At 39.6% G+C, this 21,714-nt stretch overlaps 1 protein-coding gene across 3 annotated transcripts in view; it reads right to left on the bottom strand.

Annotated features, from left to right (window-relative positions):
- The window catches only part of prox1a (prospero homeobox 1a), a 63,172-nt gene that overhangs the window by 17,889 nt on the left and 23,569 nt on the right, over positions 1-21,714 (bottom strand). For all 3 annotated transcript variants that reach the window (XM_042332823.1, XM_042332821.1, XM_042332822.1), the window contains exon 4: positions 20,069-20,263. In XM_042332823.1, coding sequence (XP_042188757.1) covers positions 20,069-20,263 — 195 coding nt within the window. The remainder of the gene's footprint in view (positions 1-20,068; positions 20,264-21,714) is intronic.

The following is a 21,714-nucleotide window of genomic DNA, read 5'->3' as shown; positions in this document are numbered from 1 at the left end:
GAATGTGGCTCATTTAGCTGGATTGTTCAGAGATAACTAGTATTGAGAGGATCATCAGAAATAGAGACAAGCAAATGCACTTGTCATCTTGGTAGATTTTGAAAAAGATTAATTGGGTACTATTATTCTCATAAGTACTGTATAGTTGGAGGGTTCATTGTGGAATTTATTGAACATTGAGGTAAGGATTCTTGTTTAGTTGCATCACCCTCGTAGCAACGGCTGTTCCATAATGTTTAGTTCAGTTCTGTCAAGGATACTTACTTCTAAACAAAAAAAATTGCAATCTTGTTAACATCAAAAATTAACCTTGGGCGTCAAGTGTTTCTGCTTTTTGTTGCAAAAGGTCTGAAATATGATCAGATTCGATTTTGGGGGGAAAAAATGGAAACCACTTTGAGATGAAGACACATTATGTTTTGAATGCAATGCCTTGACAAAATGTCAAAAAGCTGTGTGAGATTTGTATGGAGCATTAACGTGAGACAAGAGTATAACATTTTCCCAAATAATTTACACATGTTGTCTTGACTGCAACATTCTGTGGGCACATTTTATCAAAACAAATGGAGGATATGTTCGAATGTCATAAAAATAGGTTTGACTTCAACTGCCTTAAACCAAGATCCAAAACAGACAGACCTCCTAAGATCAAATTGTTTGGCTCAAACCACTATTGACAATAATTCCTTCAAAAAATATTTTAGAAAAAATTGGTCACTCAATCCATGACTGTTTATGGAGACGCTGCGGTGCGCAATTGGCTGCCATATTTTGCCCACAAAATATACAGTCAATTCACTTTGCAGTATATTCTGTGAAGTGCTTTAAGACGTCTCGAAGACACGATAAAGCGCTATATCAAATGCAAGGATTATTCTATATTATTACAGCTAGCAAAGATGTCAAACTGGATATCAATTGTAAGGCAAAAAAAAATTCTCAGTTCATACTTGCATTAAACTAAAGCCTGGAGAGATTTGTCCATCACTAGCACCACAATGTAAAATACCCCCATCCCCTAATCCAGATGCAACACTTGCAATTGGATTCAATGGATTTAAGCACTCTTGCTGAGAGAATGCGGTTCTTCTTTGGTCAAAGAGGAACTAAATGGGTTAAAAAGTCACCTTGTTTTCATTGTGCTTTCTGCTCATACAGACAGAAATCAGGACATCTGGAGCATGGGATAAGAACAAGGAAAGGAGGCACGTGAATAAACCAATGGCAAGCACTGACGAGGAAAGCAGCATGGACAATGCAGTGGGGAAGCAGCTCAGAGCTGGGCGTTTTGTCTGGCGAGGGCCAGGCAGTAGTGACTAATGAAGCATTGGGAATGTGGGCCATATGCCAGCGCTGGAAGAAGATGTGCATCAGCTTTGCAGATGTGTCAAAGCCCCCCAGAGCAAAATAATGACATAATCACCATCAGTGTCACAGACCAGACTGCACACAAGGTGACATGGGAGACAAACAAATGAAAGTGAATCATTCAGACTCCCTGAATACATACTGCAAGATAGTTTCAGCTTGCCCTTTCCTCTTATTTTCTCTCCCCCTCCCCACCCCCCACTCACTTGAGACACCAGGGTGACTTGTGTGCAAAAGGAACGAAGACCAAGCTTCCCATTCAAGTGCAAAACTGTGGACTAAACACAAACAAAAATTAAGAGAGCTCCTTTTAAGTGGCACTAATTACTTGCAAACAGCCTTTCTGTACGGAGAAGGTGTGACTACAGCTGTCTAGGCTTCAAGTGACTTTTGTCAGCTTTAAGTGAATGCCTTGCTTGAGAAGGTGGAAGAATAATGGCAAGTAACCAATGAGAAGAGGATGGAACAAAGCATTTGGCTCCAGTCGTGCCCCTTTCATTGCTTCCAATTAAAGATTCATAAGAATGGTTTCAATTTTTCATGAGTCTTTTTGCATTACCATATCGACAGCATCTACTTCCAATTTCACTTCAAAGTTTTTTTTATAGATATATATATATACATATAAAAATATAAATATATAAACACAGGACCCAAATGCAAAATAGATAACATGATTGATAACTTTGCCTTTACTCCACATAGGCTGCCTCAGGGAATCTAACCAAACAAGTTTTTTTTTATTGACCAAAATGAAATATTACATGAACCAGCTGTGACTTCTTTATTATTACAGGGCGAACAATAAGGTTTCAGTAAACAAGTAAATTAACCACAAAAACAATACGTTTCAAAGATGTAGCAATAAGTGGGAGATGCCAGAGATCATTTATTAGGATCTCGTGCATTTCGCAGTTCACCAAACTAAATAACTAATGAAGGAAATATTCCAAAATGAAATTCTATTTTCCTTCCCTCAGTGAACTGTACAAGTATCAGATCACGTGAAAGATACCAGTGAAATCTACCTATATGCAAAAGTCACAGCAAGCAGCAAAAGACTAATTCAGATTAGTAACCCTGGAACACTCTCCCTCAATCCCTCTTCCTTGCTCCCTCTCTCCCCTCTTTCAAGTCCCGCCTGAAAACTTTTATGTTCGATCGTGCCACCTCACACCCCGGCTCGGAGTCACTGTTAAGCGCTCTGAGACGCTACCCTGAATGGAGTGCGCAGTTGTTGTTAGCAACCGACTGCAGCAGCAAAAGCTAGTTTTTAAAAATATATTCAACATGGAAGAAACGTCCTCTTGTTTTTCTACTGCTCATCCCACGTTTGCTGATACTCCGAGCCACAGAACACTCTGAAGATATATTTTTAAAAGCTTTTTTTTTAAAAAAGGAGAGTTCTGAAAGGGTAAAAAAAAAATTGTGATCTGAAGACAAGGAAGCTGGACGGGCTGTTTCAGAGGCAAGTTATTTTATCCTGAACACCTGGACAACTGATCATCTCCTGAAATACTCCCATACGGGTTAAGTGATGCAATATATCTTCAGGTTAAGGATCGCGCCTAGTTTGTTAAACTCAGACCTCTGTGATACTTATTTTATAGCACAACAGCCACAGACCCAGCTTATTAATAGTGGGAAAATTACATGCAAGTATTTTTTCCTTTTTAACCCCCCCCCACCCCACAAATTCTACTCTTCCTCTTTAAGAGCACGAATGTCCTGGATCATTCCCAAGCTAATAGAGTGCTTTGATCCCCTGAACCTTTAACAATACCACGAGAGGAGGTATACAAAAGCAAGCCAGGTATGATATGTCCGAGTTGAGTTTCCTCCACTCAGCATTTCATCCTGTGAAGGTGCAACAAAGATATTCTGGAAACGGATTGGGTCTGAACTGATCTCTCAACAGTTTACAGCACAGAACATTGCAGCATCGATATCATGTGACGATTTTCTTAATAACTTTTGCCACTTTTTTTAAAAAAAAGAAGCAAGTATTTAAAATGAAAGTCTGAACGCGTCTACGAGGCTCCAGTTTATTCACAGGGCTGACATCCGAACGCATTCGCTTAATTATTGCCTTGCAAGTGCCTATTAGCTGTTGACCTCTAATGTAAACCAGGCAATTTACAATTTTAATATGCAGCAAACTGCTAAAGAAATGGCTTACTAACATTTCAAATGTTTTTATCATTCTGTACTTGAAAACATTACCACCAGGACTTGAATGGAATTAACACACACACACACACACACTCACTCGAGTTATTTGTTTTAGAAAATAAATGGAAACGGTGTTGGCGTGTTTAAAAAATATATAAGGATAAGAAACATGTCTCAAGTAATCCAGATACTTTAATGCAAATGTTTGTAACATTTCACCAAAACAAAAGTACACCTTTGGCACTTGCTTTGATATCAAACTTTCTAAATCCCATGCCAATAATCAAGGTGATAGACGAGACAATTTAGAAGCCCCTCGACAAAATAAGTGAGCGTAGAAATACAAAAAGGCTGCCCGGAGAACATTTGCTCTTGGTCTTTCTTTTTAACCTGGTTTCCCCCGGTTTCCTCACACACACAAAAAAATTGCCGCACAACTTTGCTTTTGAACTACTGCCTTCCTGCATTTTAACTTTATTGTTGGTAGGAATACATGTTCTGCTGTAGGTTGTGACCGCCCCTCCCACCACCTCCCCACCACAAACAGCTATTTGAAGAGACTCGTCTTTCTCCAATCGCTAAGCCCCTCGGAATGAAGAACGCACCAAACTGACAGAGCTGAGGGTGAGGAGAACTGAATGTCAGACAATAGACAGCACCATGTTCAGTTGTGAACTTTTCCCCATCTCTAAAGGACGATTAATTATGAAGGCCTTTGGGGTAGGTCAAAGCAAGGGAGAAACTACTGCTGGCCAAGTTCCTCCTACCGGTGTCCATGTTTGTTAAATGGCTGTGCCTTTCGGGAGACAGCAGCCGGATGAGCAGCTATAGCAGCTACCAAAATAATCAATAGTTTATTTAAAACGGAAAGTGAACGAGTTTTCTCTCTCGCTTTCTTTCTTTCTGATATGCGATTGCTACTTGTGTTATAATAATAAAAATAATCCTTGCATTTGATACAGTGCCTTTTCACATCTTCTAGACGTCTGAAAGCACTTCACAGAATATACTGTAAAGTGAATTGACTGGATATTTTGTGGGCGAAACGCAACAGCCAATTGCGCCCGGAGGCATTCCGCAAACAGTCGTGGATTGAAGTGACCAAATTATTCTTGTTATCTTTTATTATCTCTGGAAAGCGATCCGATAATCGACTAACAGCCGGATTCCTACTTACTGCTGGGTAAACAAAGGCGTTTGGAGTAAGGAAACTTTCCCAACATTTCGCCCTGATGGGAATCGAACCCAGGTCCTCTCGCTTGCGAGGCGAGTCTTCTAACCACTGAGGGCTCCGTAGTTTATTTAAAAAGGGAAGTGAATGAATTTTCTCTCTCTGCCTCGATCTCTCTGATATGTGACTGCTCCTTGTGTTGTCATTCCATTTTCACTGTGGAATCATTCACTCACTGAAGGACAAGCAGTAGAAGAGCGAGTCACGGCTTTAGGTGAGTTGGAGATGGCCTCCCAGTGGCACTTTTTTTTTAAAAAAAGGGACGCTCTTTTCACCACGCAATTGAGGAAGGCAAAACAGATAAACACAAAGAATGAAGACTTTTTCTCAAACGTTAAATGGAGTAACTGATAAGGTCAGACACATGATACCCAAAGACACAGATCCCAAACTTTCGATTCAAAGAACGCTTCTATGCTAATACTGCACAGGGACCATCTTTCAAAGCACAAAGATCATAGCATTCCACACAATCCCACTCAAACTTTATGAAGTAGGAGGAAAATGTTGTAAATAGTAAAGCATGACAGAAGAGCCTTGAACTATTCTGAAGGAAAGATGAGACCCTTCCAAGCCAACAAAAAAAACTCTTTCCCATAGGTTCTTCTGAACTCTGATACATTCGAAGACACAGCTATTGAAAGCTAGGACAATTACAGGCTATACTCCAGCAGTAAATGCCTTATTCATCTCAACAAAGCCTAATCAGCAAGGAGGGGGGAAGAAAAAAAGCAGAACCCAACTTTAAGTCCCATGTCCGTTTAGCACTATTATCCAGTAAGCGCCTGCAAGTTACATTTTAACCAAATGTCATACAGAGTTTAACGAGAAGATGATTGAGAGAAGAAACGATCAATAAATCATAAAAAAAAATGAGCAAGAGACCCGATTATAGATTTGCTGTGCGCATTACATGTAAACCAGCTTTCAACTTTATGTACAATAAAACAACAAAAAAAACTCTGAATACCTTATATAAAGAGAGAGAGAGAGAGAGAAAGAAATGGGGGAAAGGAGAGAGAACATTTCAGAAAAGTAGTGACAAAACAAGTCAACATCAAAAAGATGGTAACAGAAGTCTTATTCATTTCCAGAATACAGAACAAGGTGAAAAACAACTTTGATGATTCCAAGTTTGGCAAAAGTACAATTTGCTGAATCTGCGGGGTTTAATATTTCATGTCTTCTTTGTGTAACTTACTTGTCACATTGGTGTCAGTCAGGAGGTAAGATTGTGTTATGTATACGGTAACTAACAGAATCAGCACTTTCTTTAAATTCTAATGTCAGCTTGACTGGGAGCCGTTGGGGTGGGGGAGAAGACATTCTAAATAGTCAATTAAAATGAGTACATCTGCTGTACAACATAGCAGCTTAAAAGCAGAGGATCCTGTACACAGGGATATGCACAGAGGATAATGAGTGAGAGGCTGGTGTTCTTCAGAAGTGCACTTACTGAAAATGGTTCTATTCATGAATGAGAGGAAAACATGCATGTGTATGGAATTGGAGGAGGAGGAACGTAGAGAGAAAGGGGAGTAAGGAAAGTAAGAATACACGAGACAGCTCCACATCCATTATTTATATAAATTCCTATGTTTTAATATAAAAAAAAGTGTTCTTTTTAAATAAAAGGTGTGACTCTCTCGTTGAGGGCAACGGTCTCAAAGATTCAATGTAAGTGTTGACCTACTTTGAACTGATGAGTAATATTGTGAATAGGTTTATGGAGCACAGAGCACCATCGCTGAGTTGTCTTGTGATTTCTGGGATAGGAAACATTGCCTGTTGGGTCAGGACGGGGTAAGCATTGTGAAACAGCTTAGGTTGGTACTTCACAGGTGATTAAGGTCAAGGGAAATTATTGTTTTGGTAGGCAAATCTGACAGCAATTTACACCAGCGACGTTCCACAAGCAGCCATCAGGTACATCATCAATTACCCTGGAGAACCAAGACACCAGGAGACCCTCTTCTCTTATTTGAAAAGCCCAATGGGAAGTTTAACATCTGCCTGAACACGCAGACGGCAACTCAGTTTAATGTCTCATTAGCAATATGAAATCCTCAACAACGCAACGCTCCCCGAGACATGCACTTACGTCAGCCTAGATTGCGAGTGCAAATCTTAATGTGCGTTTCAAGTATTTGCCACCTTTTTTGTCTTGTTAATTTTTCCCACCCCATGGAACACTCTGCTTTCATGTGGCATTCTTGAAATGGTCTGACTGACTTATCAAGACTATTGTGTCATTTGCAACATTACTCAAAGTTTACAGGTACAAATGAGGTACCCAGCAGAAGTCCCAGTCTGGGTACAACGTACTGCTCCAAGCAGATTAACGAAAGAAATTATTCTCTCAAACTTTTTCTGAACAAAGACACAAAAAAACAAATTATATTTCAGTTAGAAGACAGAAATGCACCATTCTTAAAGGTTCACCCTGTCATTTATCTTTACTACCTCACATAAGTTAAAGAAGCACACTACACAAGGCTGGCAAAATTAACACCAATGAGCCCAAAGCAAAAAAACACAAGTCAAACACATCACTAATATTATTTTACTCTGCAATTCATTTCACTTCTACAATGGAAAATAACCCATAAAAAGCATGAATGGAATTTTCCCTGGGAAAGCAACACATTGTGGCCTATTATACGAGTTGTGTAATCCACGTGTAAACACATGTGCATTATGAGACTTGTGTCCATCTCAACCTCCCCTGCTCAATCCTCTTCACATTCAGGTTCAGCTTTGTGCTTAGGGAACACTGACTACACAGTTGATGCATCTCATCACTGAAAGCCGAAATTTACCACAGAAGACTCCAATCTCAATACTTCAGACAGTCAGTCATACAGGAGGAGAGGAATAAAAGGTTGTATTTCTATTGCTCCATAAGAAACTTAGTCAATGGGCTTGGGAAATAATAATTTTGGTGAGCCTTTCTTGGAGTGCTCCTCTAATGTGTAGGCGCTAAAGAACATAAGACAGTTCCACCACCCACCCCCAACAGTTTATGTGCTGCGTCTGCAACAAAGCAATTTTTCCAACTGAATATTCAAATCATTTAAGCAAATAATTGAATTTATTATATGATACAATGTGGGTGCTATGCAACTTCCTGGATCAAAATGGGGATTCAAGATTCAGCACAGTGAATGCGCTCATACATCTGAACAAGACCCAGATGATTTGTTCAGCCATCACAGATTCTTTGCTATGCAAATCCCTGCACAACCCATTGCTTTATTTGGTTGCAGAAACAAGTCGGTGAAGTTCACAGAAGGATCAAAATTACGTGGTTACTCTGATAAAGTATGACCTTTATTATTGAGAACACATATGTAATGGTTGTTTTACACTTTTGTAATTTTGCACACATCAATGTCCCAAACAGTCATGAAGCAAATAACTAAGTTCATCTGTTATTTTTGTTGGCCATGAGACCAGGAAAATGACTACTCTTTTGACACGTGCCCTCTCTATACACACTCCTCTGAGCAGCATGGTTTAAAAAGCCGCCTTTTGAGAGATTTTAAACTCCTACAAGTAGACTCTTAAAATTTGAGGTAACAAAATATAACAATAGACCAGACAGCTTAATTTGTTCACAGCCTTGAATCGTTTTGAGACAATATGCGTTTGTAACATTTGTTCATATTGTACTCCTTCAAGGGACAAAAATTATGGCAAAAATATGCCTGTCCTTGAAGGCAAACACAAAGAAACAAACTCCATAAGCAAATATCTTAATTAATTTCTGAAATTTGAGGAAGAAACAGCGAAGGAAAGACATTCGAAAAGAAATGACATCATAGAAAGTTACCATTCTTTGAAAAATGCCAGACCCCAAAATGCAAGAGGAAACCCTTGTGAATGGTAGATGACAATGTCTGTAAAATGTGTGATAACTTACTGTGCCTGTAGTACAGCCACCGCCAGATATTTGCATGGCTTGCAGCACTAACAACCAGTGGTGTGTCAACCAACAACTTCAAGCCACCTCCGAAGCAAGCGATAAACAACTAGACAGTGTTAAAAAAAACAAGCCTTTATTTTCCAAACGTTCAGCTACCAAAATTGCAAGGCTGGCTGCAAGGGGTTCAAGCTCACTCTGTCCTGAGGCTTCTTAAAAACATTGGGGCGCACAAGTCAAGGCCGAATTGTACTTCAACAATTTGAAACAACGGGAGAGAGCTTCTGTGGCGATCTGGCTGCTTAGAAGGCAATGTGTGTCTGGCCTTGTGCTGCCTGCCCATTATATGGAAGAGGTAATGAAACTGGCATCAGTAGCATTTAATTAAGGAATCTGCCGATCGGCAGCTTAGCAGGTCCAAGGTGTTTGTCTTTTGAATGTAGAAACATGTCGGGCATCTACTGCAGATCGAGATGCTAAACTGATTCGAGTACAGAACATTGACTGAGTAAACATGACAAATCAATCCATTGAAATCTATAAATCAATGTATAAATTTATGATCCTTTAGAGTAGAAAAAATATTTTTTCTTTGTTGTATTATTGTACCAAACAATAATACGATGCTTGCATTTTATATTGTGACTCATCGTGTCAAAGTGCCACACAGCGTTCAAAGAATTAACCTCTGTTGTTTCATATAGCATGACTTCAGGAAGGTAAAGAGTTAAGTATACTGTACATAATGCCAAAAGACAAATGGGTTGATCAGTAAAACAGTGCATATAATATTCTCCACCTCAAAGCCACAAAATCCTTTCGTCTGGTTCCCCACAGTACATTCACTTCTCATAAACTGGTATACATCCATAATGAAATATGAAGGGAAAACAGAAAGCACAAGTACACAGAAGAATTGCCTCAAAAAACTATTGCTAGCGCTCGATGGCAATCATTAAAATATGTGTTTTTCTCTCTTGAACAGGAGATTGCACAATTGCTGGTGATCTGAGCAGGTACGGTACTTAGTTTGAAACATTGCACGAGTGTGCAGAGGACAAAAACGGTGATCCCTATCAGAGCATCAAAAATTAGACAACTCCGTTTTTCAAAGAATCCCACAGAAGTGTTCACACCTTGCTTCCCTCCCTGTTTTTGCCTCTTCAACAATTCTTTTCATTCTCCGCCCTTCTGAAGACAAAGGATACTTTTCCTTCCAATGAGGTACAATTTCATGAGGGACTACGGTCTCCTGTACCTCTCCCAATAAGGTTATTTATCAGGATGCGGGGATGGGGGGGGGGAGGGAAGTATCCTGGAGTGGCAACCAAACCCAATTATGTCCTCCCAGTATCCACACACCTCCAGTAATGACTGATGGATTGTGCTTAGTGAGTGATCCATCATGGGATCTCAGGCTGGTTTGATGTGACTGACCTGTACCACAGACGCCAATTCACCACACCTGTAGTGTCGCTCTGATCAGCTTAAATCAGCAGAGACTTATAATAATAATAATAGTACCTTCTTGGTCTGTAGGATTTAACTCAAATGAGTAAACTCGTTGACCTATCGAAGGAGGGTTCCGCCACACTCTGAAAGCTTGCAAACTTTCCGGAGGCATTGGTCAGAATTATTTACAACTGTTTTGTGGTTTTGCTGCTGTACTGTTATTTCTTTTTAAACTGATATCCCAGAGCTCAATTACACTCAGTGCTCTTAAGATGACATGGTCCCTGAAACTGAATGAGATACACCAAGTTAAAACTACTAAACTGCAATTAGGATTAGTATCAAACCCTGAAGTCAATCCACTCCTTTAACTCTTTCGCTCGCTAACACTAAATGGATATTCAGCTTTGAATAAATTGGATGGCAGATAAAAAGGTTTAAGCCAGTGCACTTCTATGCAGCCAACCACTGTGTTCGCTGGAAGATACATACTCACTACAGTTTACAGAAAATCCTATGAGATGCATCGATAATGTGACAAGGCTCTATATCAAATGCAAAGATTATTATTTATTTATTTATTTATTTACACACACACACACACTATCTCCATTTTCCCAATGGTTCTAGTTATTTTCTCAAACTCCCTTCAGATGGAAACATTGCAAGCTTCGGTTTATGCTTGTGTGAATGTACAGAAATCTTTCTCTCTCCTCCCCTCCCATAGCCTTTCAACTAGGTTTCCCCAGGCTGCGGAGTTACTCAGCCGAGAGGGCAGCCAGTCAAATCGTTCCCAAGCCTTTGCCGAAGCAGTTTCCATCTGGCCTCGACCAGGTGCCCGAGAGCAGAGTGGCAACAAACCCTGCCCCCGATTTGCCTTTTCCCCTAAGGGAGAGCAGCTGCTTGATGCTTCTCAGCAACATGGCTGAGATAAATAACTCAATAGTGTGGAGAACCAGAAGAGTTTTCCCCACTTTCTGCCACTGTTTCATGCCACGTGCTGGTGTCAGTCAAATCCTTATGTGACCCAACCCCGATTTCAGGTCTGGGTTACAAAACAATGGAAATAACTTTCTGCCTTTCAGGCCACATGTTGACGTAAAGCGACCCTCTCCAGACGACCTGAGTTTTCTTTTTAAAATTGAATCTTTTAAATTTTTAACCTTATATTTGTAAAACCTTTAGACATTATGCAATTTGAGTTTTTTTTTTAAAAAAATGTTCTTTTCTCACACTTCCCACAGAAATATAATCAACAAAATGTACCATTGTGGACCACGTTTCATTGGTTAGGATACAGTATGGAATAAAACACGACAACCTATTCTCAAATAAAGGTCTATAGTACATTAATCATAGCGACCTAGTCTCTACCTTTGTTCATACACCTGGAAGAAATACAGGAATAAATTCTATTATGTTTGGAGTACCATCAATAGAAAGCATTGCAATGTGGGCACTAATAAAATGTCTGTTACAAAATTAACCTTTCAATATAGCCCAATAATAATAATACTTCCCTGTACAAAGTAACTGTGCTAGATATTAGATTTAGATGAAATAATGGACAATCTACCTATGGCTGGCTTGTATGGCTGGTTGGTGGTATTCAGACATTGCTCCTTGGAGTGGTTTGAAAGGCAAGTTAAATTTGCTTAACCCAACTGTTGTCACTTGGGGTTCAGGAGATGCAGTTAGTTGCACATGAAAAGTAATATTAAGAAATGATCTCTTAAAGGTTCTTCCACGATGCAGCAGTTCAAACTGATCTGCTGAAACCACCCTCATGATTTCTGTCAGGACTCAAGTTATTCATTCTAAGAGCTGAACCTATTGAGCTATGGTTCAGCTATGGAGTTCTGTACATTATCCATTGCATTAAGCAAGCAGAAGAAAAGATGCATTGAGGTGATGTCAGACAAGGAAATGCCTTTGAGATAAGATGCTCCATTACACTGATGTTTCCAGGATCAGTCCGTTTAGAAATTAATTACTCATTTTCTTTCATCTACAAACTTTTAAAATATTTAGAATATTTATTAGAGACCCATTTCAGATTGCATGGTTCCCCATGATAGCAGATACCGCCGGGGTCTATGATTGGAGTTGTAAACTATGCGCTTGTATACAGAGGAAATGCTGAGTCCCTTCCTTGTCCAATTAAACACCCAATGAAATGTTCACACGTGGTTTACACGGGTTGCATAATACATAACAGCGGTTGTACAAGTTGCATAATGGAACCAATTAACGACTTTGAAGAAGATGTGCTCAGCCTCTGTCATCAGATCATAAGAGCCAGGTTATTGCTGGCTGCAAAACAAGTATATCTCTTGGATTCTTCATCCATTGGAGAACAGGGACAGCTACAAAAGGATTGGGCTTCTGTTGATTTGTAAAATTACTTTTTGGATGCGTGAAACAGTCCAGGAAGAAAAACATGCTGAAATTTCATTTATCTAAGTAACCTCTTAGGAACATAGCGAGAGAAGTTGGGTCATTCAGCTCATTGTGCCTGCTTCACTATTATTTTTAATTTCCTCTGTATCCTTTAATACTCTTCCTTCCTGTTGGGTACCATCTAGTAACACCTTTACCTCACGCAGTCAACAGCAGCAGTTAACCCGTTCACTGACATAAACCTACACTTGACAACTGAACAAATTGTACACGAGTCACCAATCATCACAGAAACATAGAAAGTTCTGCACAGAAGGAAGCCATTGGGTCTCTTTTACTTGTGCCGTGCTAGTATCTGGTTACTTGGACAGCTCTTCCCCTTCCCCCCCACGACAACATTCTATGAATAAAATACACAAACCAGATGCAACTCAGAATAGAGTCTCCAGCAAAATTATACGGAGAATAATGGATACCTGGGAATGATTACAAATCAGTAATCTGATCGAAGGCATCATAAACTGCAAGAACAAACCTTGAGTGGTTTAAAACAGCCAACTGAATCCCCAGATTAGATTACAGCCCTGTAATCACTTTTTAAAATATAATATATACAGTTTTAAATTTAAGTGGGGCTTTACTTTGTTTTTTTTCTCTCGACTAGCGGCGATTCCTCAAGCCAGCGCCGAATGTCAATGCATTCGGCTGTTAAACTATTTGGCAATCCATTCTCCAAGCCTAGCAATCGCCTTGTGGTTGAGTATTTGGTGGACAAACACAGTCACAACACTTTACAGTAAATCCTGTGAATCGCTTTGAGATGCCCTCCTAAGGTGAAAGATACAAGGATTTATCATTTCAAAATTTAAAAACTGAAGAAAGATCCACTGTTGATCATCAAGAAAATCATTAGCAAAGGTTTGGGTGTTTTTGGGGGGGGTCAGCCGGGTGTCTGTGACACATGCAGAAACCCATCACCATGCTTAAGCGTATCCAAACCAAACCAAGAACTCCATGCATCCAAAAAAAGTCAACTGGAAACGTTCATTTTGGTCAGTCATCCACATCACTATTAAGTTCAGTATACAGTAACCCCACCTGGACTATTACTTTTGTTTTGTTTTTTTACAAACTATCAATTTTAGATATCATTTAGTAATATTAAAATTATTTGGACCAATTTCTTTATATTTATACCAGTGTGATACATACACGGGTTTTGAAAATCAGAAGCTTCCTTTTTAATCACATTATCTTTAAAAGAGCCTTCCAATAATTTAATTTGTATTCTAGTAAGTGGACAGTTAAAAAAAAATTATCTGATCAAAATTAATTTTGAAAAAAAATGCATCATTTAATTCACTCCAGCTCCAGTCACCAGCCAAAATTTGCCTTGCGCTTCAAGACGTCCTCCTGACATGAAAAGAGCTATTGTACTATATTTATACCATTCACTCAATGTTGTACTGTTAATTTCACTTGTGTTTCTGGGTAACATTTTACACAGGTTTATTCAGCTCAGTTTTAGTTCTTGCTTCCAAATTTTTGACTTGCATTCTCTGGTATTTTAACTATTTTTCGAAAAAAGGAATGAATTTGCCTTCATCAATCTTATGAATCCATTTGGTATAATTTTGAAAACATCTTGAAGTCTCCTCTTTTCTAAAGAGAACAGTGTCAACTCCCTTAACCTTTCCTCATAACTTAGGTTCCCCAATAGTCAGAATTTAGATTGCTGGCTTGCTTCTGTATCCTTTCAAAGGCAAACAATATCTTTCTTATGATTAGGTGATCAAAAGTACTCTAGATGGGATCTGACCTGTGCTTAAAGAGCAATTCAACCTCTCTTAGCTTAAAATTGCTTTCCCTCAGCTAACACAGGCCAGTCACTTATTTGATTTTTTTAAAAAAAACACAGCAGCCAAGTACTAGGCTGACTGTTTTGTGGACTCATCCACAATAATCCCCAAATCTCTTGACTGATCAGCGCACAATATGACTGTTCCATTTAACACCATACTCATCCTTTTGGTTCCTTGCTCCCATACTAATTACTGCACACTTTATCTGCATCAGACTCTGCTTGTCATCTACTCTCCCTTTCCCCACAAGATCAAATATTCTTCTGAATCTGGTTCTATTGTTCCTCATTATTTCGACTACTTAACAGCTCGGATGAGAAGCAGCACAAACCATTATACAAATGGACTGGCAAGCCTGCAGCCCCAATCACAGCTTCTGTCCAAGGACGTTACATAAACGGATGATGCAAGCACTATTAAAATTACAATTTACCAGTTTGGGAGAAAAGGTTGCTTTGTAACACGGAATATACAAAGATTGATATTCCAGTGATTACATTACAAACCTTTAGTCCTTCAAGGAGCAATCAACTACACAGAGAATAAAGACTGAATGCCTTCCACGGCACAGCAGCAAAAGAAAAATAGCCTGGCTTAACTACTTCGGCATGACATTTTTTTTAAAAAAAATGAATACACGGGAGCAGTTTCAAGGCTGTAATTTTGTCTTGCATGTCAGATAATAGTTTAACCTCCCAATGATATATACTCCCTTCGAGACATCAGTTATTCTCTATACTTGCTGCACAACATGCACGAGAACATCGTACTTCTATGTAAAAAAAAACGTCATTAAACGGTTTTACTGAGGCAGTGCACTGATCAGATCTAATCCTGTGACTGAGGTCCAGAACTCTTCGCACTGAAATGTTTGTACCTTTGTGGAATAGACAGGTTGTCCTGTATAAAGCACTCTGCTTTCTCCCTTGTGGTTTGTAGCATTAGATCATCAACCAATTCACATAGACTTCAGTGCACCCATGGAGATGAACCCTCTTCCCCTAATAAACAGCAATCCATTACATCCTATTTTTACTAGTGAGATTCTATTGCCATACAGTGATGGAAGTTGGCAGAGCAAGACTCGACAGTAAGCAAAAGCATAAAATTGAATTGGAACAGTTCAATTTTACATAACCGCTTTGTTTAAAAGACATCAACAGAAAGCTTCTATTTATTAAGCCCTATTCACAGCGCCCAGCAATCATTTTACCTGCATTTCACAATGGAAACAAAAGGTGCCTTTTGCATACAATACTAAACACCCAGTTGTTCAATTACAGATGTGCATTAGGTCCCTCGTAGTTCATCAGGTTTGTTGCCTTATTGCACCGTTATCCTGGCCAACCATCCCCCAAATAAAATTGGTTATTCACTTCACAGCTGAGTTGTGAGACGCTGCTGTCCACAAATTGGCTGCTGGGTTCACCCGCAATACCCAGTGGCACTGTACCTCACAGTACATCACTTGACATGCTTTGGGATTTCCTCCCGACATGAAAGGTCCTATGTCAGATGTAAGGATTATTTTTATTATTATATATGATTTTTAGAGTTGCATTTGGGTAACTTTGATCAAAAATACATCAATGAAAGAAAACTTAGACGCCGTTGTTCTATATCTTAAATTCAGAGAAAGTTACCCGAGGCCAAAATGCAGTAAAATATGTAATTTTCATAGTTAAGAGTATTGATGTATTAGCCCTCCAATTTCCCCTTTCCCCCTGCCTTTTCCCACCATACTCTGTGTGTACCTAGCAGTAAGTAGGAACCCGGTTATTAATCAATTGGGGGATCGCTTTTCCGGGGGTAAAAAAAATAATTTGGTCATTCAATCCACTGCTGTTTGTGGGTCGCAGCTGAGCGCAATTGGCTGCTGCGTTTTGACCACAAAATATGCAGTCAATTCACTTTACAGAATATTCTGTGAAGCGCTTTGAGACGTCTCGAAGACGTGATAAGGCGCTATATCAAATGCAAGTATTATTATTATTTTTTCTCCCTAGGCCGTGCAGCCACTGAGGCTGAGATGTGGCTGTTTAAGTTACTCCCAGGCTAATATAACAACCACACTGTGACATGGCAGTGTATTGACAGCTCCCACTGGGGAGGTGTTAGGTTTCCACTCAAGTGCCTCCCACACTCTATTACCCCATTACTCCAGATCACCTTCACAATCCTAAACTGCCCATGGAGCACCAGCTCACAAGATTGAAATGATGCCCTCACTGTAGTCTTATTCATAACAATTTCAGTATTATTTCTTTATTGAGCATCAAAAGGAATCTCAATATCCAAACCCTCATCACCAAATATCAGCCGCTCAGGTCATTTATTTCAACTAGTAATTGCAGAAAGGCAGACACGGATCGACAGGCAGGGCCACTGAGGTAGAAACATAGTAAGACTTTCTTAGCCATCAAAGGAGAGGTGGTGGTGTTGGAGGTGGGAGGGGGGGAGGGGCGGGGGAAGGGAGAAAGAAATAAAGAAAATTGTGGTATCTATGTAACAGCTGCATCTGCTTTCTACGTATTCTGATGAAAATTATGCATCAAACGCTTGAAGAAATTGACAATGTTTCATTAGTTAGCTTCCCTTGTTCCATTGTACTCCTGTGCTGTACTTTTGCCATTAACAAATTAAGTGCGGAATGAATATACACTCCTCTCCTGTCGGTAATGGATTGCCAAGAATCCGTTAAGATCTACGGACCAAAGGGAAGACCTCAAAGTATTGGAATGCATTTCCGAAACTCAAGTACGCGCACGCAGTAGGCGAAGGTTGAGCATTCTGAAATTGGTCCAATAGGAAGCTCTTTACCCTGTCAGGAACACCGGGAAAGAGGGAGGGGGGGGCAACATTTCTTAACCTAAGATAAAGACCTAAGACCAAAGTTTTCAGAATTCTCCCCAAAAAAGAGATCCGTACAAAATCCATTTTCAAAGTAAGACTCAACCTGAGATAGTTTTGATGCTGTTGGACATCTAGCAGCATCTAGAAGCTTGTAAGCGCTCTGAGATGCTACCCTGCGTGGAGGGCACTATATAAGTGCAAGTTGTTGTAGTTGGCGTTGTAGCAGCTGCTTCTCTTCTGAACAAACATGATCTAAAACAGCATTTGCGTGATAGTGTCTCCTAGTAGGGGTGGAGGGCAGGGAAATCCTATACCAATGAAATCAACAATAACCAAACACCCTGATGTCAACTCAGGGAATGTTTTGACAATTTACTTTTTACAGCCATGTACAAAACAATCCCAGCTTAAGATACGATGGATGGATCACCCCAGAGTGTCCGAAATATGTACCTTACCAGCAACAAAAGAATTAAAAACCCCAAAGTTGACCACTATAAAGTGTAGCACAAATACTGTGTTAAGCAATGATAGCATGGGCCTGGATCCATAATGTCCCCTTTCTTTCCCCTGATCAGTATCCATCCCTGCCACTTCTGAGATGTTATTCTAAGTGTAGGATGTTTTATAAATGCAAATTGTTGTTGTCCACTTGAACACATAAACCAACTCTGAAAGTAGTACAATCGACTGAGTTTATGTTTTTTTCTATAATAATAATAATCCTCACATTTGATACAGCGCCTTATCACATCTTTGAGACATCTCACAGCGCTTCGCAGGATGTACTGTAAAGTGAATTGACTGTATATTTTGTAGGGAAATGCGGCAGCCAATTGTGCACAGCAGTGTCCCACAAACAGTCGTGGGTTGAGTGACCAAATAATAATAATTTTTTTTTGGAAGGGATTATTACACCTGGAAAGCGATCCGCCAATTGACTAACACCCGGGTTTTGACTTACTGCGAGGTAAACAGAGGTGTGTGTGTGTATGTTCTGTGTGTGACACAAACAGAGGGATAGTTTTTATAAAGGCAGAGATAGTATTTATAAAGGATGTTTTATCGAGTGGCCCCAGACCTCCATACCAGCCTCTCGCGCTCTCAATGACCTGGATTTAATCAAACTCTGTAGTGAGAATCTTAATTGTTTTTAATTTAATAATAACAACGATAATAATCCTTGCATTTGATACAATGCCACATCATGTCGGTGAGACGTCCCAAAGCGCTTCACAGAATACACTGTAAAGTAAACTGACTGTGCACTTTGTGGCCGATATTATTGCAAGAGAAGAGTTTATGAGATAATCTCTTTCCAGTCATTAGAAGCCGAGTGACATCACAGTGCTGACAGAAGGCTTTTTTAAAAAAAAATTCTCTTTCTCTCAGACAAACGTTCCTCAATAGTTGGTCAAATTTATTTTCTTTGGAGTGTAAGAATTTTTCGAACAAAAAACGTTTTCTCACTTATCTTGCTCAGATCTCAGAGTGAATCCATCATCTGTGACTGAGGATAAGTCGCCTGCTCCCAAGCTAGGAGTAACACCACTTATTCCTGGCCGGTTACTCGTAAGATATGCCCCCAAATTACTGCTGATTTTCTACCTCCCCTTTGAAGATGTCTAACCTCACACAGAGTTATTTACTGCTTCCCAGTCACATTTGCTTTGAAAGTTTCAGCAAAGTCAGAATTTATTGCACCAGGTGGCAGTCTATTTCGTAAACCAATTGAGCATGAAAAAGTTATTTACGCTAGGTTTACCTCATGACTTCCTTAGCTTATGAATTAGTCCCTCTGATTCTGCTCACTGGCCATCCCACATCCCTTCATCATGTTCAAAATTTAGTGCACATTTTTTTCTTGTCTTCTTTTCCACTGAGAATACTGTACAATAATTTCTGGTCACCAAATCACCTTTGATGCCCTTTGTGAGTTCTTCAGATTGCCTGGGTTATTCTTTCAAAAAAAACAATAAGACAGGCAATGGGAACACTAACCTCTCCCCTCGTCCCCTCCACACCCAGTATTTTATCCTCAGTCTCTCCAACATTTTAGATTAGCAAAATCACTAGCTTAGGTTTGTATTTGATTGATCTATTAACCATAATGATGAATTTCAATATGTGGCAAACAATCACACCTAGAATTCTTCCAACCTATAGTTAGTTAACTGACATTCTGAATCATTTTTACATTGCTAATTGCTATCAACTTTTCTCACTCGTTGACTTAGAACGGGAGGGAAGCTGCAGTGATCTCTAAATTCTAATCCTGTTCCTTGGCTTTCTCCAACGATGTATCACAATTACAGCACCTCCCTTAAAATAGTTTGTGTATATTAAGAGTAATCACCCCAAGAAGATCCATTGCGTCTTCTGCTGAACACAGCCAACTGTGCATTGTGATCTACTGTCATTACCCGTTGCCTCCTAGTATTTGCTCAACGCACAACAACCTTCTTTACCTCCAAAAGCTTTCACTTTATACTCTAAATGGTAACTGAGTACACACCAAGACTCTAAACAGAAAACTACTGCTCGGTAAAGCTTTCAGCTCAACTACAGTTGACTGAATCCATACCCGCTGCCTTGCTATTGATACAGAAACTACTTTACGTGAAAAAAAATCTCAGCTCACGTTTGTTTTCTGTGAAGAAACACAAAATGGATCTCACCAAAACCAGTGCAACAAGATGTGGAAGTAACTTCACAAACATTATTATTATTATTATTATTATTAGTGTCAATGCTTCACACTCACTACGGAACAGGCACTTAAAATGGCAACAAAATAGTCGGTACCTCAAAATCGTTTGCTTTGTTGTAGTGCATGTTCAAGGCTCGGTAGAGCTCCGAATCGCGAGAGACAGTCAGCTCCTCTGTGCTTGTTACTCCATCGTTAATGGACTGACGGGCAAACTTCTCCATCTGGATGTAGTAAAATTCTCGGAAATTGCTGAACCACTTGATAAGCTGCGAGGTGATGCATCTATTAAACTATCAAACAGAAAAGGACAAAGGTGAGACGTTTCAATTTTAGCCGCTGCAAATTTTTTTTTAGCCGCTTAACGTTTCAAATAAATTAAGTAGGTTACGCACATTTCAGAGCGCATCTAAACCCAACGACGTGTCGCTGATATTCTATCAAGCCGAGTTTTATGTGAATACATCAGTGAAATTAAACTCGCTTTGTTTTTTCAAAAGAAGATGTTTTGCTCAACCGGACTGAACCCGAACAACAACTTGCATTTATTGAGGGCACCTCGTGCGGCCTGGGGTCACAGAGCACTCGGCAGTGGAGGAGCCCGATGCCGATACTGAAGTAATAGCGGAGGAATTTTCAACAAGAAAAAAATAGGGGATTAGGAAGTGGCTGCTCTTATTGTGGTTTGTGGGTTGTTGCTGATGCAGATCCACTGCTGTATTTGCTGCATTGCAATAGTCACTGCATGTCAAAAGTAAGTCATGGGTTGGGGGGGGGGGGAAGTACGTAGGGATCACAATAAAGTACCATCACATTCAAATAGTTTACATTTATTTATTTAGCCAACCGACTGGCTGCGCTACTGCACATCACGAGAGTATGTGACTCGTTAAGTAAGTCACGGCATGAAAACACAGAATATTTTGTTCGATTGTTTTAATTCCAGACGAGGCTAAAATTGGGTCTGAATGGATGGAATGTCATCTTACGTACAGGAAAGAAATACTCATTTGTACTTTTAAAAAAAAATCAGATCGATATACAATTGTTTTAGATGGACATTGCAAAACAACTGTTTATCGCAACAGTGTTCATTTCATCTACAATGAACATTAAATGGGCGCTACAAAAAAAATACATTGTTCACTTTTTAAGATTGGCAAATACTCCACATCGCTCAGGTTGTCAGACTAGGTATCCTAGTTTGTTTTAGGCTTTTTTATTTTTTATTTTTTTTAGGCTGGATTGCATATCTTGTGCTCCCTTCCGACATTTCTCTATGACATTTCACTGATGTGAAATCAGATATTGTGAACTCGATTATGGTGGTTTACAGGGTGTCGCTGGGAGCTGTTTGTGGGATCACATTTGCAGTTCGCACGTAGCAGGTTTTCATTCTCAGTTGTGCAGTCAAACTCAGAGCAGAAAACAAGCTATTCCCCCACAAGCAAGAAGCAATTGGGAGGCAAAATTTCACCCCAGGCTGTTCTTATACATCTCCAGTCTGGCTGTCGATAGTATTCAACACAGGGTGACCATAGTGGGCAAACTGAATAAATACTATACAAAAAGCACCATGAATGAATATGGAGCCCGAATGGAGTGAATATGATCAATAATTTGTTTTAACATTAACTTTTAATTGCAACTGATGAAATCAATAAGCAAATTCTTTCAGGAACCTGTTTTAATAGCAGCTTCAGCCTCAAAACGTTAAATAATTCAGTCCGCTACGTACAAGAAC

The sequence above is a fragment of the Callorhinchus milii genome, unplaced genomic scaffold (assembly GCF_018977255.1).
Source record: "Callorhinchus milii isolate IMCB2004 unplaced genomic scaffold, IMCB_Cmil_1.0 Scaffold3, whole genome shotgun sequence".
In the NCBI taxonomy this organism is placed as follows: Eukaryota; Metazoa; Chordata; class Chondrichthyes; order Chimaeriformes; family Callorhinchidae; genus Callorhinchus; species Callorhinchus milii.
Note: the sequence above shows the minus strand (reverse complement) of the source record. Positions and strands in the feature narration are given on the sequence as shown.